Source organism: Corythoichthys intestinalis, chromosome 14 (assembly GCF_030265065.1).
Source record: "Corythoichthys intestinalis isolate RoL2023-P3 chromosome 14, ASM3026506v1, whole genome shotgun sequence".
NCBI lineage: Eukaryota > Metazoa > Chordata > Actinopteri > Syngnathiformes > Syngnathidae > Corythoichthys > Corythoichthys intestinalis.
In genome coordinates, this window is record NC_080408.1 from 27,344,960 (window position 1) to 27,367,500 (window position 22,541).

Here is a 22,541-nt window from a genome sequence, read left to right on the forward strand (position 1 = left end):
GGGTGGCATGTTGTCGACATGACATGTCTCTGTGTGTATCTTTTTGGCGGGACGGGGGGCTTCAAGTCATCAGCCAACCAAACGTTTGTTTGAGGGGGAAAAAAATGGCACATTCAGCAAGTGAAAAGGGATAAATGTAAGTCTGACAATGGTGCCACCAGGGGGTGGCCAGGGGTGCCCCCCCCCCATAAATTTTTTGGCCACCCTACTGGCCACCCCAGTATAACAGTGGCACGAGAAGTGGGGTGTTGAGGGTGCTGCAGCACCCCCTGGTGTTAAACCGAGGCTTATTGGACCTTTTATTTTTCAAATGTGTTCATGTGTCATTGCCGTCTAGCTGCAGGGAATTGCATTATAGTACATGGGCGATTTTATTTCCAATACAAAAACTCCAACACACACTGTAATAGAACGCTACCTTTGTAGTAGTCTAGTAGTAGTACGTAAACTATCCAGCATGTATGGAGAAATGCGCAATCATGACAAATTTGGACCAAAACGCCTCTTTTTGGATGGGAAAAACTAAAAAACGCTGTGAGTGACTTCCAGCGCTGCTGCAGTATATTGTCAGATTGTAGTAGCTGTGGAATTCAAAATGTTGACTGTATTGTTCTGGAATATGCACATTAAATCATTAGTAACCTATAGTACAATACACCAAAGTACATCAGTAGGCGTGTCCTGAAGTCTTTCTGATAGTTTTCTTCTGGCCTTTTACTGCAACAACATAATAAAAACCTGAAATTACTGCTTTTAGTTTTAGTGTGCCACCTCAAGATTTTATGTGGCCCCTTCTGGACACCCCATGAACAATTTCTGGAGACGCCACTGAAGTCTGAAAATAATGAAAATACTTCACTGAATAATGATAGGGTTTATTCTATCCTTACAGCATATGGTAAGACATTCTAAATTACCTATATATTTGAACTCTTTATATAATGAAATAAGGTTGCTTAAAAGTTGGTGGGGACAATTTGAGCATCCTGAAAAGTTGCTAGTGTTATGTCCCTACCGTCCCTATGCAAACCTATGCCCTTGATCTCACACTATATGTTACTATACACTGTTTTGTAGCCTATATGATGTAGATGATGAATTTTTTTTTTTTCTTTTGAGCATTTACATAGAAACAAATACAGTACTCATCGTCCAGCATCCTTATTCCGTGGGATACTCCTGTCCAAACAATGAAATAGAGAAGAAAGAAAGAAAAAAAAACAAAAAAAAACTAAACCAATAGACAACCAACGAGGGTTGGCTCATTAACACTAATTTTCAATATATACACCAATTGACAAGAACAGCATCAGATATTGTCAGCAAATGTTTCATTTTACTGTGACCAGACCATATTTTTATACAACAATTTAAGTTTTTGGATATTTTGACAATGCTTGAAGTGATTGTCTAAATTTTTCCAAAGTTTCACTCCACATACAGACACACAAAAACGTTTGCAAGTAGTTCCAAATCTTGGTAACATAAAATCTCCAGAGCCTCGCAAACTAAGCATACTCTCACGAGCCTAAAAAAAGTTTTGTATATTATATGTATATTATATATTATATGTAATTTATTATATGCTTAAAATAACATTTTAACGGTATGATACATTCTATAATATACAACTCAAAAGGGTATCAACCGCAACTGTGGACAGTATTAGCAGACATTGTTTAGGAACCTGCACATACTGTAAACTGTTCTGAGATGTTTATAGTGCATTTTAATTTGTTTGACTTTGGTTTCATTCTTATTGACATAATAGGCTCCATTTATTTATTGAAACCTAGATGGAGACTTGGTTGCTATCAACATTGGCTACTATTCACATAATGCATCACAGTTCACAATGTACACTTTAGTCAGCTCTTTATTTTGTATTTCCATAAAAGAAAGTTGTTTATTGTGTATGTTATAATTCTAATTACATAGGGTGTCTTCTGTTCTAGTTATTGGTTGACTATAATTGAAAATTTTTTGCAAACACAATAAATATACATTTAAAGCCACGGTGTAGGTTTGCATAGGGACGGTAGGGACATACCACAAGCAACTTTTCGGGATGCTCAAATTGTCCCCAGCAACTTCTAAGCATCATAATTACATAATGAGTTCAGTTTTATAGGTAATTTAGATTTTCCCCGCCATATTTTGTAAGGATAAAATTGACCCGACTAATATTAAATGAATTATTGAATTATTTTCATTATTCATTAGTTCAGACTTGACCCCTTCTCACTTGCTGAATCTGCCAGTCTGCCATTTTTTGCCCTCAAACGCGTGTTTGAGTGGTGGACGACTTGTATTAATTTTCTACATTATTTATTTAAAAATATTTTTATTTGCAGCCTATGCTGATATTGTTATCCCCCCCCCCCCCCCCCCCCCAGATAATCATACATTAATCATAGTCGAGGTAAAAAGTTTTCATTTTTTGTTGAGTTTAGCTGTGCTTGTTGACAAAAAAATTAGTGTTTTACCTTAATTTTACCTGAATTTTTATTTATTTTTGTTATACCCTGAGTAAGAAGGTTTTTTCAGATACATTTATTTATTTAGACGGACAATTTTGAGTGGTCTTAAGACAAATGTTTATTTTTTTTGCATTCCTGGATAGTTAAGAGATTATAAACAAGTTTGTATTTATTGTGTAGGTAAATATAAGTATATATGTATAATATAAAAAAGTTGTGTTTAAACATTGCAGGTTAAATTTGCTTACACAATATATTCCAGTTTTCAAAATGTTTTAGTACTTTATGAAAAAAAAGGTTTCAATTGAACGGTGTATCACCTGGACCAATACACGTGAAAATTAATATAAGTCAATACAGACTTATTTTGCATTGATCATTTAGCCTATCAACTAATTAGGTTCATATTTATTAGAAACGTAGCCCTGACCCCTGTTCACCCAATATGTTTGGTCTAATTAAGGTCCCGTCCCCAGCAAAAAGTGTACATGCAGGTTATGCAGTTATATTGTCCCTACCAAAGTTGAGACCAAACCTACGCCCTTGATTTAAAATGATAAAGTGCATTAAAATACAATGGGGATGATTTGTGATTTCAATATTATATGCGACAAAATATTGGAAATGTGGAAATGTTGAGTTGCTGTAAAAACAAGCAGAAGTGACATGAATGTCTTACCTTCATGTTGTTTCCCGCAATTGCAGTGCTCAGAGCCCGTTTCCTCAGCAGCAGAGTCCTTCTGACTGTTTTAAGATCTGGGTCCAAACAAATTAATTGTCTGAATGAAGGACAAGACAAGAAATAGACATGGCGGCAAGATCCAATACCCAACACCTACTCAAGTGACTCTCTGTAAATAAGCATTCTAACAATAGCCCCTTCATCTGAGTTTGAACTTAAGACATACGGTTCCTCACTCCTTTCCTTTGTGGACATGCATGTGATTACATAAGTGAAAGATACAAGGACTGTGGACAGCTGAGAATGGCACATTTAATTAGTGGCTTACAGTTGATTCTTTTACTTGATGCCGGGAATAGAATAACAATAAGTACCGTATTGGCCCGAATGTAAGACGGTGTTTTTTGCATTGAAATAACACTGAAGAAGAGGGGGTCATCTTATATTCGCGGTCTAGACGTTATTCCCACTCACGATGCTAGATGGCGCCAGATATCATTGAAGCGATGTTCTGTCATGACAGATCTCAGCTACTCTCCCCATTCACGACGCTAGATGGGGCCAGATATCATTGAAGCGATGTTCTGTCATGACAGATCTCAGCTACTCTTTTTAGTTTAACCAGTTAGCATTATTTTATTACAATGTTTTTCCTTATTCAGATTTGTTTCAAGACTGCAGTTAGTTAGACTTCACTTTGATGGTTAATGCAGTTATTGCAATTTTGTTGTTTTATCACAATAGATTGGTTTATTTACATTTCAAAAACCAGAAGCCATTCATTTATGAATGTGATTGCACTTTAGTTTACATATTTAAATGTTCAGATATTAAGATTTGAATGAGGCAAAATAACATGCTTTTTCTCTCAAATATAATGTTATAATCATTTGTTTCGGATGTACTGTAATTATTTTCTGTATAAAAATTAATTTGGTGTTCAAAAAGTCTTTTTTCAAACTTGAGTGTTAAAAAAGAGGGGGTTGTCTTATAATCAGGGCCATCTTATATTCTGGCCAATACGGTATTTGGAGATCAGAAACTAAGAAATCAGATACATACTGAAGAAAGGCTGTGAAATGATCTAAAACTCTAATATTCTACAGTATTAAATGCTAATAAATCTGTCCTCTTCTTAATAATAATAATAATAATAATCATAATGATAACATCAACAACAACATTAATAATAATTACTGATGCACCGACACTGATACCAGTATCAGCGGGGGGGCCAATCCGGCACGAAATGGTGGTATCAGTGAGTAGCAACATACAGGACGCCGATACCATTTACCGGTCCAGTATTATAACACTTGACCGCAGCGTTTTTTCCTCCTGACGCTCACTACACTCTGTCTCTCTGTTGTGTGATGACACGTGCCATGCAGCTATCGCTATAGACCTGCCCCAGACCAATGAGAGCGGGCCAATAGCTGCTCTTAACCAATGCCGGGGCAGTTTTTTATATGGAGGAAAAACAAACCAGGAGAAATGGCGGCGGTCCAGAAATATTTCAGCATAGTAATTCATTCGAGTACAATCAATGGCTGCATGCAAGATTTGCAGCCTGAAAGTTTCGAGAGGTATAGTTAAATCGGCCAGTTTCAATACCTCAAACCTGATAAAACATTTGAAGACGAAACGTGTGAACGAACACAAAGAGTTTGAGGCTGCATCTGCAGGACTGCTGTCCAGAGGAAGGGTGCTGAACCGGAGCAACAATCCCTGGTCAGTTCAATTCGTCTTCTTCACTTTTATCGTCTTTTACTGAAAGAAATGTCGCCATAATTTGAGACCTGTTTCCAAAGTAGGGTTGCCACCTTTCAGAAATAGAAATAAGGGATGCCCCCCTCCCGGCCAAAACCGTACAGGTGACGAAAAAAAGGGACATCTGCAAAACTCCAAAAACACAATGAAATGTATCTATTTATATATATTCCATATTGGTTTAATACAGGACGCACCTTTTAATTTGTAATTCGGAACGATTCCTTTTTTCAAAGACGGGTGGCAAGCCTCTAAAAGTGCTCTAGAGGTAAACTCAGCTAAGTGGTGTTGTTGCTGGTGCATAGAGAGAGGATGCTCAATTATTATTACTTACCAGTATAATTTCATGAAAGTTGCACTGTTTGGCCTTTAAAAGCCAAAACTCAGGGTTTAAAAAAAAATATTTAGTTCATTCATTGTATTTTTTACTTTACTATTGGGCTAGTATTATACATGTTTTAATTTCATGAATTTAGCACTATTTTGGCCTTTGAGAGCCAAAGGTTCATATATATATAAATTTCAGACAAAGTGGTATCGGTCGATACTGCACAGCCAGGTATCAGTATAGGGGCCAAAAAATGGTATCGATGCAACACTAATAATAACACTGTGTGGTATGCATGTTTGATAATAAAAAGACAATTGTGTTGACATCTGTTCTTTTCTTATCTTTTTATTTCATGAATATTCACATCACTGGTTGACAAACACAAAGAACATCGCTTTCATACCAAATATTCAGAATTGGAGGGGAAGATGAGCTCTAGCTAAAAGATAGATGTCTATGACAACCAGTAGTTACTTTGTGATCTTCCGCATGCTCTTGCTCTGGTGTTGCGTCCGGCTTACAAAACAACTGCACACACTACAGTGGGCCCACTTGACAGCACTGAAAAATAGTTTCATATGTCACACTTGGGCACTGATCAACATATAGTACAGTGGTACCTCTACTTATGAATGTCTTTACTTACAGAAGTTTCAGGTTAAGACACGCCTCAACAGGAAAATATTGCCTCTTGAAATTTCAGGATAAGGAAGGTAAAAATACAGTATGGGTGGTACTCGCAGCTTCCAGAGTTTATTGAACGCAACATACATATAGTTGCTCTGCCATTGGATATTGCCTAGCATTCCTGGTATCCAATTGGCTCAGAAGGACCTCTACTGGATGTGTGTGTGTGCGTATCCCTGCGTCCTTTTCATTCGCCCCTTGTGTTCCGACAGCTATACATCAGTGTATTAACTTTTATTCTGTACATTATTGTTTCTATTCTTGGTGTTCTTCTTCTTATTTATTTATTTTTTACATTATGCACAACGTTATGCAAACAATTTTATGTTTATTGTGCAATATCTAATTGTAACACATATTTGTTACATGTTTTGATGCATTTTTATTGCATTATAAAAGATATATGTCTGAATTTTAGGGGGCTTAAACAGAAAACGCGTCTCTACTTACAGAGTTTTCAAGTTACGAAACTACTTCCAGAACCAATTAATTTTGTAAGTAGAGGTACCACTGTATATCGACTGTGCGCTTACTGTAGGGATATGGAAAAGTGTACAGTGAATTAATTGCAATCTAATTTTTTTTCTGGTTACAAATGAAACCCTTGCTTTTATCTGACTGGGATTCAAGGGCTACATTTCAGTGCTGAGATGTGAAGTCAGATCAACACTTTAAATTACTTGGCAAAAGACTATTGATGTTTACACCAAGTCTACTGTATTTATGAGAATACATGTAAATGACAACATTTCAGCAAATGTATAGAAAACATTTTCAGGTTACCTTTGATTACATTTCAAATTATTTTATAGCTACATACTGTAAAACACCAGACTTTTCTGACCTTTCAACACGTCATCCAATTTGATATTTTTATCTATCTTTCAGAGCAACACATACATAAATTCTTAAGCTTATATGTTAAATACATTTTAAAACATTCTTCAAATATCAGAAAACACAGAAGGTGGATTCTAGAAAATTGAAATGGTTTCCTGTCTCGTTCTATTTAATAATAATACCATTAGTAGTTGTCCCAAGTTTATGAACATACATGTTCATCAATCAACATCGACAACACCTTGCAGAGCGGTATGATTTAATTTTTTGTTTGAAATTTACATGATAAAAATGTGCCACTATATATATAGAGGGGATAGTGAAATCCTACTATGAAAGGTAGCTTGGCAGTAATGTAATTGGGAATAAACACTTTTGGGTGAATATTGTGTAATATTACCTAGAGAGCAAGTTGTAGAGCTGCAACCCTAACTTGGTCCACCTAAGATTGAATTACTCTTGATTTCAAAAGCAAAATCTTAACGTTAAACCAACATTATTTTCTTTGCAATATCACTCCTTTAAAGGTAAAAGATAACATTTCTACTGTTGTTTTTGCTACTGGTTCAACATACAGCAAGTGTCTGTGGGGGAACAACAACTTTTGCCACTAAACTGCAGACTTCAGATGCTCCCAATTTTCCCATCAGTCCTGATTGATCTCCCTTATCGACATACATTTCACTGCAGCCAAGTTGGAAGTCAACACTTTGCCTCTTTAAAAAATCATTATGACAGCCATCACCCCAAGTATTGCATTTTATATGCCTATGATGACAATTTGATGTGTCGCTAGTGCTGCAACTATGAATCGATTGACATGAGTAATTTGATTATAAAAAAGCTTCGAATCAAATTAGTCTGCTTCGAGTATTCGTTGAACATGTTTGCGTTTAGTTTTATTGATTTGGGTGGATACATTACCTTCTAGTGGCAACAGTCAATATGACATTACTAATTTAACATGGCTGAATCCAGCTGTTCCCTGTTAAGACCGACATAAGGTAATTTTTTTGTTTGAGCTAGCATGTTTTTTTTAATTAATCTTTTTTTTTTTTAATTTTTTTTTAATTATTATTATTTTTTTTATAAATTCATAATTTAGTTTATAGGTATATTTAGCAGTTTTTGTGGGAATTTGTGTTTGAACAATTTGTTAGGAGCATTGTAAAAAAAAGTTTATTATATAGCATTTAAGCTAGCGGGCTTTTACAATGCAAGTTAGCCAATTGTTCTCTTGCTATACTTAGATCTTCATTTATTATTTATTTCTTTTATCCTGTTTGAGGCTAAACTCAGGTGTTTTAATTTATTCTTAAATAAAACAGCAATTCCTCATAGTTTGAAGAAACACTCGTGAATTTTATTTTGTATTCGCATTCAATGCTCTTTTGAAAGTGCAATCTTAGCAAGCCTTTGTTTTACATCTAAAACTTATTCTGCAACGCATTCAATGTTCCTAATCCGATTACTCGATTATTCAAACTAATTAGTTGATAGATTAATCGACTACCAAAATAATCGATAGTTGCAGCCCTATGTGTCGCTAAGTATTTGGAGGACTCTGAAATAATATCACAGTTGGTCCTGTCAATTCAAGGCTCCATATTGAAAATGCTATCTTTTAGGGCCTTTGCCATTCATGGTCATTAGAATCATATTTAGATGACAATTATAAAGCATACTGTATGCTGAAAGTTAGAAACAAAAATTATCATTTCTATAAAGGTTAGGTGAGGGCACACTGTAGTGCTGCTTTTAAAAAGTTGTTAAAGCGAGTAGCACAACACCAATGACCAACATTTCACCAGAATGCACCAAACTGACTAGAATTCAGGTGTCACCAATATACAGCTCAGGGTCAAGGTCACATTTTCTTTACTTAAAACCAAGACATTAAAACTACTACAAGTTCATATTGTCATAAACATGAACAATGTACTATTCATACCAAAGTGCTTTTATCCTTTTGCTCAGTTTGTGAATTACATTAACAATTTAGTTTCACGCATGATCCACATACAGAATTGTACTTATAGGCATCTCATGGATATGATTGGAGGGTACGGTACAATATCAAATATGATTAAATGGTGCTTTTATTGTCTTTCGTGTTACTTTGATTATCATAAATGTAACTAACAAGACTTGTTGGTTCCCATAAAAAGCACAGAGTACACCGCCGACTTTACCTAAACTGTAAAACAAAGTTTCTATCACTTTTAGTGCCTCAAGAGATGAGCAAGACTGTTCAAAGTGCACAAGACTTTTGGCAATTTGATGTGAGCTGTACATAATGAGCAGGATTTCATTAGTACCCTATTTAATGATCCAGATAGACAAATATTGCGAACATCACAACTATAAATAGCATGAGACATAGCTCAGCGTTAGGATTTCAGAGCCAGACTATCAGTGTTCAAGAGGCTAAGCAGCACTCTACAAGATGGATGTGGCAACAACACTTCACGCATCTGACATCCACTGCCACTATGACCTTACAAAACCTTCACTTCTGAAGTGCAGGTCACTTGAGTGGAAATTTGTGAACTATAGGACCTTTCCTAAATCGGTGGTGGGCTGAACGAATCTCAAACGAAACATTCTGTCTGTAAATGGGTACATCACAGTGTAAAATGCAATATAATGTTGCTAGCAGAGGCAACTATTTAAGTTCAGCAAAAATACTGCGCCATCACAATTTTGTGTCTTTCAATAACTCTACTGTGTATATTTTGTATTATTATCATTATTATTATTATCTTACTTGAATCAGCCCCAACTACATGCTGACAAGCAATGCTGGAGTACAGCTGTATTGATAGCATTTATGATGTGCAGTCAAGTGGAAGCAAATACTCTGGTTTTCAGTGTTTATGTAATAACTCTTTTAGTAATAATAAAAGACAATGCTAATTTTAACGTCTGACATCTTTTGGCGAGCTACACAAACATCAACTATGCAAAGCTGAGAAACATGTTTGAAAAAAGCATCTACAAAAAAAAAACAAAAAAACAATCGATTTCCTTGTATTTACAATATATATCCAGGTAAACGCAAAGAGAATTAGATTTGACTTCCATTGGTAATGTGTATTTAATCTTTTTGTATCAGTAGTTTTCCAGAGTTGTGAATAAACACATTGTTAAGTAGCAAAATAAATCCATACTTGTCTTTTTATTTCTAAATGTAACAACACTTAAGATTGAACATTCCTGCAACCCTGCTAAAATCAGCCTTTCTGCCTGTGCAATTTATTTGTCATCAATTGAGATCACTGTATTGCTCTAATCGACGTCGAGTGAAAGACTGCAAGTTGAACTACAGGTAGATGAAATCAATGGTCGGGTGAGATAAAAATGAAGAACATGTTACAGATATCATAACTAATCATTGTATTAACGGGATCAATATAGAACCTATATCTGTAATAGAACACATACCATCAATAACCTGACTTGATTAAACCAATATTTTCTTTGGCAGTGCACTGGACGTATTTATTTGCATGAGTGTACTTGCATGTGTATGTACTTGGGATACTACATGCTTTATGCATGAGTAAAATAATTTAACAGGTTCCAAAAACTCATTTTTCAAACCAGCAATACATTTGCTGTCTCCGTCACTCATTGATACGTTTCATCCCTTAAGGCCCAACGTGCACCGAGCAATGTGGTCGACCATTGCATTGGTAATTCACCAATTGACTGAGCATTGCACATTTACTTAATCGCAGTTATTAAAAAACTGATGCTGTATTGAGTTTTGAGGCTTCATATACAATACACTGTAGTGTAATTATATGTATATTTTTCATTGAACCACAAAAACATGGAACAAGGAACAAGTGGATGGTTTTCACTCATTTCCATAAATTATAACTACACCTTAGCTTTGCAAGCAGCAGCAGTTTGCTGAAATAATACGGGACAATTTACTACTATGATAGAAAGATAATCCATTCATATCATTTTGTTTTTTTTTTTACCTGTCCTGTTCAGCTGCTTGAACACAGAGAATGGAAATGTGTCTTTATTGGCTAAACAATATTCAATTAATGTGTTTATTACTAACTCAATTCAAGTTAGCTGTTAACCAATCAGTTTCTCACAATGCCCTTTTGAAATACTATCTTCAAAATATTTTTTGCCATTTTGAAAACATATTTTCAGGGACTGTTGAAGCCGATTTTGTGGCACGACCGACCATGTGTTTGAAATCTGTCGCTTGGTGTGCGGTGGGCCTCAGAGATTGAGATGAAAAGCACGTTATACAGTATGCAAATTTAAAAAATTAAGCTATAGCAAATCTGCTTTACCCTTAATAGCTTAATCTAGTCCACAGGATTTAGACCCCCTCTCGAAATCTATGAATGTGCACTGAGCTAAACATTCCTGCCATGTCACATAGATCTTTTGCTAAAACCGTATGACCAAAAAGTCCACGTGATGGTGACACCTTTTCAATAGACCCAACAGTTTAGCAGTTCTGACACATTCGCCAAACACAAAGTAGCAGACAGAAAGGTTTGACTATCAATAAACAATTATCCTATACTGTACATCTTACTGAGTATTAATGCTTCCATGCCACAATTTATATGTAATGTAATTTAAAAGATGCAGCAGCAAGCATTTCAACTCTGAGGTTAAACACAAGTGAAATGCAGCTAAACTAGGGTGACACGGTAGTTAAGTAAAACTGAAATTTTTAAGACCATGGTCTGATACGGCTTCTTTACAGCAAAAGCGTTATGACCAAAGGCATTTGAAAAGTGACTCTCCTATTGCTTTATTCACTTCCACCCTGTGACTACCTCTGACTGAAGATTATCATTTTTTTTTTTTAAACTCATTCAATCGTCTTCCTTATCATCGACACTAGTTTTTACTACTGTGATACTGATAAAAATGAGCAATTGCAGATATAAGGGATCCAGTAGAGACAATGCTAAGCAAGCTCTATTTATCTACAAAGAAACAGTGCTGCGCTGTAATTATCATAAATTTGAAAATCATTGTTGGATAAAAGGACAGATGCATTTAAAGAAGACAGGGAATTAACGTATGAGTGCAGATGAAGTTGTTTGCTACGTGTTGGAGGATTAGTGGATTGGTGAGTAAGTAACTAAAGTGGGTAAGGTTACTTGATGGAAAAAAAAAGTCCAACTAAATATATTTCCAATAAGCGTTTGGGTGAACAGTAATAGGATTTTAGATTTGCATTTACGTCCTCTATGCCAGTGCTCATAAGGAGTACTATGAGACAGAAGTTTCACAGACAAACAACAAGTGCTCTTCTCTATAGTGGGAGAGCCAAACGTCACCCGACTAGCATCGAAGGTCAGGGTTGGTGCGCTGTCAGGCAGTGAAGCCCAGAGAAACATTTAGAGGCGGACGTTTAGTTCGGTGCTGCAGGACGTGAAGGACAGGGCCAAAAGGAGGTGACCATGGAAGGTTGGTTGGTCAGCCGGTGAGTGCTAGGCGTACCACACCAAGCATTCTGCGCTGAGATTCAATCTGTAAAAGAGAAAAATCAATATTAAAGTTGTAATATACAGTGTTGTTAATAACAGCGTTAGAATATAACAGCGTTACTAACGGCGTTATTTTCTTCAGTAGTTAGTAATCTAATTAATTACTTTTCTCATCTTGGCAACGCCGTTACTGTTACTGAGGCGGGAAAGGCGTGAGTTACTATGTTGGTTGACTGACGCGAGAAAAGTCTGAGAAAGACGGACTCACGGAGACGAGAGAGCAGAGCAGGGAGGAGGCAAGGGAGGGTGACGCCGTTGCAAACGCGATGCTACTATGCTAGGTGGCTCCAATAATACCTGACTGTAGCCGATAGCCTACAAACTACGCCCACATGATGCTTCGGTAGATATCACATATATTCAGAACTAGATGCAAATGACAGACACGGCTGCATTAGCAACATGTATAATAAAGAACTAGATGCATTAGTAAACAGCTGCCATCTTAAAGCAGTTGACTTCACAGGAAGGCTCTGTTGTAGAGAACCTTCCTAGCGAACCTGAGTAACTTTTGATCTAAAATGCTCCTAAATCGGCAAAATCTTGATATCTTTAAATGATGAAATAGTTTTAAAACTTACACATGTCAAAAGTAGACAGAAGGGAACTAATGCAATAACGGGAGCAATTTTAACAACTTTAATGATTGATTCACAACATTAAATGACTTCCACACATAGCAAAGGTTACTATCTAGTTATCGCAATATCCGCAATTCCCCTGTGTCTAGTTAAGTTTAGGGTAAAGAATTGGGCTAGGGCCAGTTATCCCAAAAACCCTTTAAAATTCACATTGTGTGACCAGTTTTTTTTTTTTTTTTTGAGAAGAAAAAACCATGAAAATTATCACCAGTTACTTTGCCAAGTAACTAATTACTCTTATATTCATTACATTCATACTAACGCAATTACTTTTTGGGAGAAGCGATTTGTAACTGTAATTAATTACTTTCTTAAAGTAAGATTAATAACACTGGTAATAGAAAGGTCCCTCATTTCTTTGTAACTGCGTGTTGAGAAATTTTTTTTTTTTTTTTTTTTTTGCTCATGCAGTTGTTCACAAATTGGTGAACATTTCCTCGTCCTTGCTTATGAACAGTTGTATGATTCAGGAAAGCTCCTTTTATACCTAATCACATCACTTTGTTCATCTATGGCATGTTCCAATCAGATGTTTTTTTATTTTTTTATTTTATTTTTTAAAATTATTATTATTATTATTATTTAGCATTTCTCAACTTTCCCTGTCTTTTCTTTTCTTTTTATGGCCAGTTCCAGCTTTTTGGGAATATTTTACAGGGATCAAATAATTAAAAAAAAAAGATTATATTTGTCAGAAAACAATAACATTCATAACTTTCAACATAAATCATCTACTTTTTGAACTGTTTTCAATTTATTATGGGTTGAAAAGGGCTTTCAAATAGCTATGGATTTTTGTGTATTCAGGTTTTACCGACCTACCCAATACATTGGATTCAGGATTCGTATAAGTTGGAATTTATATATATAGGGATACCAAGCAGAATCCAAGGGGGAGAGAAATCTAAGAAATAGCACTTCTTTACCAAAAGCAAACCTTTCAGACCTTTTAAGGCCACCATACTAAGATAAGCATGTTTAATATACAGGGGCCAATTAGGTGTCTAGACCTTAAAGCAGGGGTGTCCAAACTTTTTGCAAAGGGGGCCAGATTTGGCGTGGTAAAAATGTGAGGGGCCGACCTTGGCAGATGTCCTTTACGTAGAACAATATATTTATGCAAAATTTAGCAAGCCATTTGTCACATTTGCTTTATTATTTTTTTAATAAATAATTTCAACAATCTCGCAACTAGCCTTTGCGACGTTCTCTTTCGACTCTCGGGCTCTTGCGAAATACTACTGCTGTGAAATTAAACTAGCTTCAAGTTGCTTCAATTTCTCACTGCGTATCTTCCCTGTAATCTTGTCATACATGTCAGCGTGTCTTGTTTAGTAATATCGCCTCACATTTAAATCTTTAAAAACAGCGACTGTCTCTTTGCAAATGAGGCAAGACACAGTTGTTGCGTATTTTAGTGAAGAAATAGTCCAATTTCCACCTATCCTTGAAGCGTCGGCCGTCACAGTCAACTTTTTTTTGTTGATTGTCGCCACTTTAGAAAATTGGAAGTAGAGGGTCATACAGAGTAATGTTGCTTAGCCCTAAATACCTGCAACATGAAGCAATTATCAGAGAATCCCAGAATTTGAAAAATAAGATCCTAATGAAACCTTTTTTTCAAATTTGTGAAAAGAAAAGTCAAAGTGAATATGTGTAATAATGTGTAATCATTTTTTTCCCAAAAAGAAATGTCAAAATTCTAAATTAGTCTGAAAATCATGAAATTTTAGGTGTGTGTATTTTATGTGATACATTTGGCAATAAAGGGTTAAAGTGCTTCTGCCTTTTAGTGGGTAAATGAGGAGCAGCATTCCGTGTGTAAGCTACTTCATATGCTGAATGCAGTACTGCTGACCAATTTATTAAGTCTGTGTGTGGGCCAGACGTTATTGATTTTATGACAGAGGCTGGGGGCCGGATGAAATTTGACCACGGGCCGCATTTGGCCCCCGGGCCGGACTTTGGACATGTCTGCCTTAAAGGGATCCTCGATCTTAAAGACATGTAAGCTGTAATAAACCACAATTGTTCTCTTGTGCTAAAATATGTTGTTAGAATCAAATAAAATGTTAAATCAATTGTGATATTTTATAATATTTAGTACATATTTCGACTGATAATTAGCGACATGTTTTGCAGGCTCTGAGTGATGACGTAAACGGGACGTTTCCAGTTGTGTACAACAATTGTGTATTGCTGCCTAAACTCGCTAAGTAAAATGCATAGATGTGCTGCTTTTGGATGCAATTTCCTGTCAAATGGAAATAAGGGGAGTGACGTGAGTCTCCACAGATTTCCTATTGACAAGAAGAGTACAAAGGTTTGGGAAAATGCCTGTAGACTGACCAAATGCTTTGTTGTTTGTTGCCATTTTTCCCCTACCGCGTTTGAGGCTTTTAGTCGACCACAACTTATGAAAGAGCTTACCGGAGTGGCTGGATATAAGCGGACTATTTTCCCTCACAAGAAGCCTCAATGCGCTGGGATAGCGAGTGAAATGCATGCAATAAAGCGCCAAAGACCAGAAACTCTGGCCGCTCTCTTAAGCAGGCAAGCCGCTCCTGTCGCTACAGCGGTAGGCGAACCTTCGGGCGTACCACTAGTCACAGAGGAAGCTAATAATTCACCTCTACTGTCTGTTCATCAGGCAGTAAGTGTGTCTGTTCAGTATTCATCTAAATATGAGTGATGCTGCCACTCAAACTGATCCAGACACGTCCGATGCAAAGGTACAGTGGCCAGTTGATGCGCAACAAGCACTTAATATGGACCAACCTTACGTAGCTAACGTGAGTTGGATGTACAAGACATGGAGGACACTCGATCCCAGGATTTGTTCCTGTCAGATGACGAATTTAAGAGGACAGTCAGCCACGCCATAGTTTTATGACCTTCAGTGAGAGTTTATAATGTCAATAGTCATGAAAATAAAAATGCACGAATGACAAGGTGTGTTCAAACTTTTGACCTGTACTGTATGTAAAGCACACGACAGCTCTGGATGCTAACAATCTACATAATTATATTGGAATAAGTTTAATCACGCAATAGCTCACCTTGAAGATCTGCCAACAAAAAAACGGAGTATCGACAGCATACACTCTCGCTCCGTTGTCATTGAGACGCACTTGCCGCAAGTACACCATCAGTTTTGCCAAAGTTGTCTCATCAGGTATTTCCTGCTCTGCATCTTTCCTTTGCTTTTCGTCTTGTGAACGACCGACAGTGCTGTCCTGCTCTTCACTTTTCCGATCTGGTTCAAATCGGAAGGGCAGAACCGACGACATGTTGGGGTAGCTTACGAGTGACACACTTTTTTTTTTTTTTTAACAATTGACACGCTGGAAGTTCGGCAGCGGGCCATGTAACGTCACCGCACTGCGACGTCAACAAGAATGGCGACCTATCAGTTAAAATCATTTTACAAATTTTGTTAAATTGAAAACATTAAGAGGGGTTTTAATATCAAATTATTATAACTCATACTAAGATTTATCTTTTAAGAATTACATGTCTATAAGATCGAGGATCCCTTTAAAACCAATAAACACTGTTTTTATCTGCAAACAACACTAAATTTCTAGTATGTTTTTATACGTACTTTTCTCAGCAATGCGCCTGTCAATACTCTGGGGATCCCTCAATCCATCTCCTCCAAAAGGAGTAAGAGTGGGCTCTTTAACCCCATTTTCCTTTGCAACACCTCCTGGTGCTACTGTTGCCTTGGCAACTCCTGCCGGGCCAGTGCTTGGAGTGCTGTTTGGGGGTGAGGGTGTCTTCTCTTCTGCTCTCTCCTCCTGTTGCCCAAAATGCATTGAGGCAAGGACACAAATACACACATCCAATGTTTAACTTTGTGTTTCTAATCACACTACTACTCCATCTAGTGGTGGTGACTATTAAGCGCAAAATGAATCAGCAGTAGTTGAATAACAGGTTTATTTACCCATTACACCAGAAACCAATCGAACAAATAACAATCTACACTGATGTTAATGACTGCCATCATTTTTTGGTCAACAATGGGCCTGTGAATCCTCTTTAAGCAATATAAATACATCTGCCATTCTAATAGGATTCAGAAAAGTGTGTAGGAATTACAGTAAATGAATTAAATTAAAATTCTACCTTGTGTCCATTTGTCTGTCCATTGCCTTGTCCCACGTTGTCCAGGGAGCCAATCTTAGACTTTGCCTTAATGTTCATCTTGTGAGACTCAATTTTGACATCCCCACCACCTGTAACAAATGTGTTAATATGAGACCATCTTAAAGGAAAAGTGCCGCTTGATTGGTTGCTGACCACACCAGCATGCAGACACACACACGGAAGAAAGACAACCTGGCTTGTGTTTGATGTTGTCCTTGGAGCCACACTTGGATGTGACCTTGCTCACATCGACCTTCTTGTTCAGGATCTGCACCTAAGGAGCAGCGTTAGAAATGTATGAAAATTCCACTTCAGTAAATACCCTCACTCTGACTGAACACCTCTTCCTGGGTATCACTATTTAAGTGCTTCTTTTTTTTCTTATCATAGAACTGTCATAATCATGGCATGACATTGCATTCAATCTAGTCATAAGGGATGTCATGTCATCATTACAGTCTTATGACCCTGTCATAAGAATAATTCCAATTAAAGTATAACATCTACTTGAGTATATAGTGGAGGACAAGCACCCTCAGTGCTGTCAAATGCATTAATAAACAATGGCCTGGATTCTTTAAAGTTGTCTTCTCCTTTTCTCAAATTGTTCGTTAGACCTTAATTTGGTGCACTCAAGTATTAATCATTCACTGTTATTTGTTTTCAAAGCTTATATTCCCAGACATCTGGACTATTTTGCTTCAATTTTAAAGCATATTGTGTTCCGTGATCACATACTGCAAGCTGAATATACTCAATGTTGAGATGTCTTCTTTCACTAGGAAAAAAGTTTGAGTCTCCCATTTTCTGTTCTTTAGTGTTGAAAATGGGTTGATTTTACATAATGCAGTTGTTTCACACAGAAATCGCTAACTGGGATGATCTCATGTCTCAACTAGACATGTTCCGATTACCAGTTTCAAGGTATACCTTGGTATGAAAACCTCACAGTTTCAAAACTGCAACATTTTCTGTCATACCATCCCTATGGTACAAGCTATTTTTTATGCCCCCCCCCCCCAAAAAATGCAAAGAGTAATCCCTCGCTTGCAGCTGCAAGGCTCAAACCTTCCCCCACCAGTTGTTGCTCAGTGTCAGTGAGTCAGCTGTGCTACACGACAGCTGGAGGAGGTGAAACTCCTGGACTTTTTCTCCTATCGAAGAAAACAAAATCGCTGGTATGGGAATACTTCGGCTACAGAAAAGTAACAGATGACCACAGCTTAAAGGAGGAGGGCCAACCGACATGTAAAACATGTTTGCGGAGGGTGGCTGCCAAGGAGGCAATACCTCCAATATGATTTACCATTTATACAAAATTAAAGGTTAGTAAACACCGTCATGAACATTTCTCCACCAGCTATAAGAGTTAACTCCAGCGTGTTTAGTGTGTCTAGCGGTGGTTAAAAATAGTGTTTTTTTCTCTCTGGCAACTGTTTGTGTTGAGAAAGAGAGTGTGTGTATAATGTAAACATGATGTGCTTTTTATGGAAAATAATTTAATTATTTTTTGTTCTGATGGCAATAATGTTGAGCTGTGGCTGTGGGTTTAGGCTCACCTAAAGGACTGCATTTATTTTAATTTTATTCAGAATATTTAAGTTATTTTTAAAATTTATTTTAACTTAACATTTTACTAGTGTTCCAATCTGCTTATATGTTTTGAAAAATAAAAATCCCGATCAATGGGAAAAAAGTATTTTCTTTTTATTTCATTTTCTTAAACCCAGGTATCTCAAAACAACACATTTTAGAGCTGTAACTGCAATACCCTGATTAGGGATGGGAATTGATACGATTTTTACGATGCCGATTCCATTATTGATATTGTTTAACAATTCGATTCTTTATCGATTTTAATTTGGGGAAAAAGAAGAACAAACGTTTTGATTGGCGTCGAGTTTGATTGATCAGAAGTCACAACCTTACAAACTCACAAGGTCTCAATGTTAACTGTGGAAATAAGTGGCAAATACACAAGAATGTGTAAAATTTTACTGAAACATTTTTCTAATAGAAATTTTAAAAAATGTATATATTGGCATATAGGTCGTTGTTCTGCCTTTGGCAATATGTGTTAAAGTGTATTATTTACCATTATATTGAAATGCATGCCTTTAGTTTTTAGTGTACTTTCATGCTCAAGTGGGGGCGCCCTTGCGCTTCCTCACGCGAAGAAGAACGCGCTTACACGCAAAGAAGAAGTGCAGCTACAAGCATCCAAGTGAGTGAGCGAGCTAGTGAGAGAGGGAAATACTGCTACGAGCCTACGTTCTTTGTTCATGTTTGTAAAATATCTACAGAGGCAACGCCTGTATGTATCATCTTTTGTGTTGTTGTTGTGCGTTTCCACTCGCGATCAGACACTTAAATCCAGTTGTGTAGTGGTTTGACCATGTGCTAATGCTAGCGAACGCATGCTAAAGTTTGTGTTATTACTGTATTAGCAGCTAATCATCGCTGATTTACGTTGATGCGAACCTGTTTGTTATTGGGGACGAAATTGATTTGTTTCATTTCTATTTTTAGCTTCACTCTTCAAGTGATGGTGTCATAACGACGGCTGAATAGTTGTTATGAAAGTCAGCATATTATACCAACGTCTTCTGCATCGTCATTTGTGAGTATAGCTCGCTGTATAGCCAGGACTGAGCCTTTGCGTCTCGGTGAGGACAGTACAGTCGTATTCCCTCCCGATGCAGTTATCTCCACCTTGCAATGACTGCAAGTCGCTTTGTTGCAATTTTTCCTCATGAAGTGAAGACACACTTTCGAGCATTTGAACCTACGTGCTGTCATTGTTATGTTTACGGCTGCAAAGCTCGTGCTAAACCATCGTAACCTTTTCATTTTCACCCACTTTCCTGGTGTAGCCAAACTTTGGAGCGAGTGGTTCTTGGCGCCATACTAGTTTGATGCGTCTGGACAACAAGACACGTCATGTGACGACGCAATACGCGTCTTTAGGAATCATTAAAGGGATCGTTAAGGCTTTTTCATTATGATGTTGAGGCCTCGAAACACTAGGAACCGGTTCGGAATTGGAATCGGATTTCGATTCCCATCCCAAACCGTGATACAGTGAAACCGTGATATTTTTTGCTTAAGGTTATCATACCCTCAGAATCTCATACCGGCACATGCCTAGTCTCAACTGCCTTCATCTGGTTATGCACAAGTAAAAATGTTTCCGAGCTTGATATTCACGTTGGATCAAATACACAGATCAATAGTTCTGTACACTTTACAAGTATTTGTTAATGGTAGCGAACTAGAATGATGAGTTTTTCAAGACAGAGGTTTTGGAAATCTATTGTATTTACCGTATGTAGTTTGCATGTCAAACATGTTAAAAACCAATGTATGCAATTATTATGTAAAGTAAATCTATCAACCATTCGTTCAGTGTTACCGTCGCCCCAAAAGGTTGTAGTAAAATGAACATATAAAGTCAGGTAAGAAAAAAATGAAGGGGTCTGGTAAAACCTTTTGCATGTTTCGGAGGTGTTTCTTAGGATGTTGATGTGAACATATCATTTTCAATTTACTTTTACAAACTTTTTCCTTGGCTTGAATTCTCTGATTAGTAACTAGGTAGTTTAAGAACAGGAGATCAGATGAGAGATGCATCAGATAGGACTGCAATTTTCGTGAATTTTGACAAATACAATGATTGTCACAATAAACGTTTTTGTTTTATCAGCAGTAAGGACATAAACAAAACCTGCATAAAGACAGACACACAGAGCTAGACAGATAAAGATATTAAGGATCCCGTTCAGACTAGTAAACCTTGTTTTTAAGGGGATTGATTGAAAAGTAGTTGAAACAGAACAAATCATGCTTCTGGACACATGCATTAGAGTTAAAGCACAGATTAACTCTAAAAGATGAATGCTAAATGTCCACATTCATCACTAGGCACAGTGAAGGCCAAACAACCATAAGCAATGACAGAAAACATACCTTGAGTGGCGGGGAACTTAAAACACGAGTGTGACACACTAAGGTGAATATTAGTCTTTTGAAGTTCATATATTTTGTATGAATACAGCCCAGTCAGGTCTACATGATCAAGTTTGCTCACAGCCTTATAGCGTTCTATAACACACTGCTATTATCATTTTTGCCCAGACAACAAAGTAGGCTTTTTTGTGGCTGCTCCAAAATAAAATATATTGTTAAAACATCAAATATTTGGAATTTTCCTTAAAAAGTATTACTTATGTCTCATGCCAAAACAGTCTACTCTCACCAGCAGCAGCTTTACTTACATTGCCACCTCCAGGGACATGTTTGATATTGTCCTTGGAGCCACAGCGAGACGTGACATGGCTGAAGTCCAGCTTTTTGTGCACTATCTGAACCTAAAGACAGGCAAGGAGACACATAGGCAAGCAAGAAAAGGAAAGGTATCAGATAGAGGTGTTAGAAAGAAAGAATACAGAGAGAAATAGAAAGAGATGAGAGCGGCAGAAAAGAGCAGATGAGCTGGCAGCTTTAAGTTCACAGGAAACTTGCACTGCTATGGAAGTGTTTCTGTCATCTAAATCAAATGCTTCCTCTAAAATTAGCACACTATTGGAATATCAGACAAATGGGGCTAATGCACCAGAGTAATTTTGGAAGACGTTTAAAATAGAATAAAAAATAAACAAAACCAAACTCAAGTTCCAAAAATGAATTTTGACATCCGAATAAGATGAGGGAATTGACTTAATAACAAAGCGCTTCCATTGACAGTATAAGATAAAGGTAGCAAAGGACAGGTGAAATAGCGCACATGCAACACAAAATTGTACTGCACAACACATTCAGGGCGGTGGTGTCATTGCATGCCATTCTACACAGAAAACTAAAAGTTGTTGCAATGTCACCAGGTTTGTGAGAAAGTTATCAAAATTTTTGATTCAACAAAGATTCCACACCAACATTGAAGCTAACCTCAGATAAGTGGTGGTGTGGCAGAGTAGTCGCACTTTAACCCAGAGGTTGTGGGTTCTATTCTCTGCCCTAATGACCTTGTGTGAGAATCCTTGAGCAAGATACTAAACACCGCATTGCTCCTGGTGCTGCATCACCAGTAGGAAAATGAGGAGATGGTCTCAAAGCACTTTGAGTGCCATAAAGGGAACCTCGGACTTAAAGACTTGTAGGCTTTAATAAGCCACAATTGTTCTCTTTTACTAAAACATGTTGTTAGAAACACACACTGTATATTATTGCCATTGATTTAAAAAAATCTATGATATTTACGGAGGGCGTCATGTTTTACGCACGCAGTGCATGCTGGGGGAGATGACCCAGTGGGCTGGACTGGGAGAATAGTTGTGTTAGCTATCATGCGAAGCTAGTATGACAACTGGCATGATTTTGTCACATTCTGCTGCTGGTCAGATTGTTTTGTTACAGAGCTGT

General features: G+C 37.1%; 1 protein-coding gene and 1 long non-coding RNA gene across 5 annotated transcripts in view; both read right to left on the reverse strand.

Moving 5' to 3' along the window:
- LOC130929505 (uncharacterized) overlaps window positions 1–3,235 on the reverse strand; it is a 32,149-nt gene extending 28,914 nt beyond the window's left edge. Inside the window, exon 1 of the long non-coding RNA XR_009066907.1 lies at window positions 3,160–3,235. This is a non-coding gene — a long non-coding RNA (uncharacterized LOC130929505). The remainder of the gene's footprint in view (window positions 1–3,159) is intronic.
- A 2,353-nt stretch (window positions 3,236–5,588) lies between these two features.
- Window positions 5,589–22,541, reverse strand: part of LOC130929626 (microtubule-associated protein 4-like) — a 94,067-nt gene continuing 77,114 nt past the window's right edge. For all 4 annotated transcript variants that reach the window (XM_057856951.1, XM_057856949.1, XM_057856948.1 and 1 more), the window contains 5 exons: window positions 21,398–21,490; window positions 17,316–17,397; window positions 17,103–17,212; window positions 16,576–16,771; window positions 5,589–12,313 (listed from right to left, as the gene is read on the reverse strand). In XM_057856951.1, the coding sequence (XP_057712934.1) occupies window positions 12,309–12,313; window positions 16,576–16,771; window positions 17,103–17,212; window positions 17,316–17,397; window positions 21,398–21,490 (486 nt within the window). In that variant the 3' untranslated portion in view covers window positions 5,589–12,308. The remainder of the gene's footprint in view (window positions 12,314–16,575; window positions 16,772–17,102; window positions 17,213–17,315; window positions 17,398–21,397; window positions 21,491–22,541) is intronic.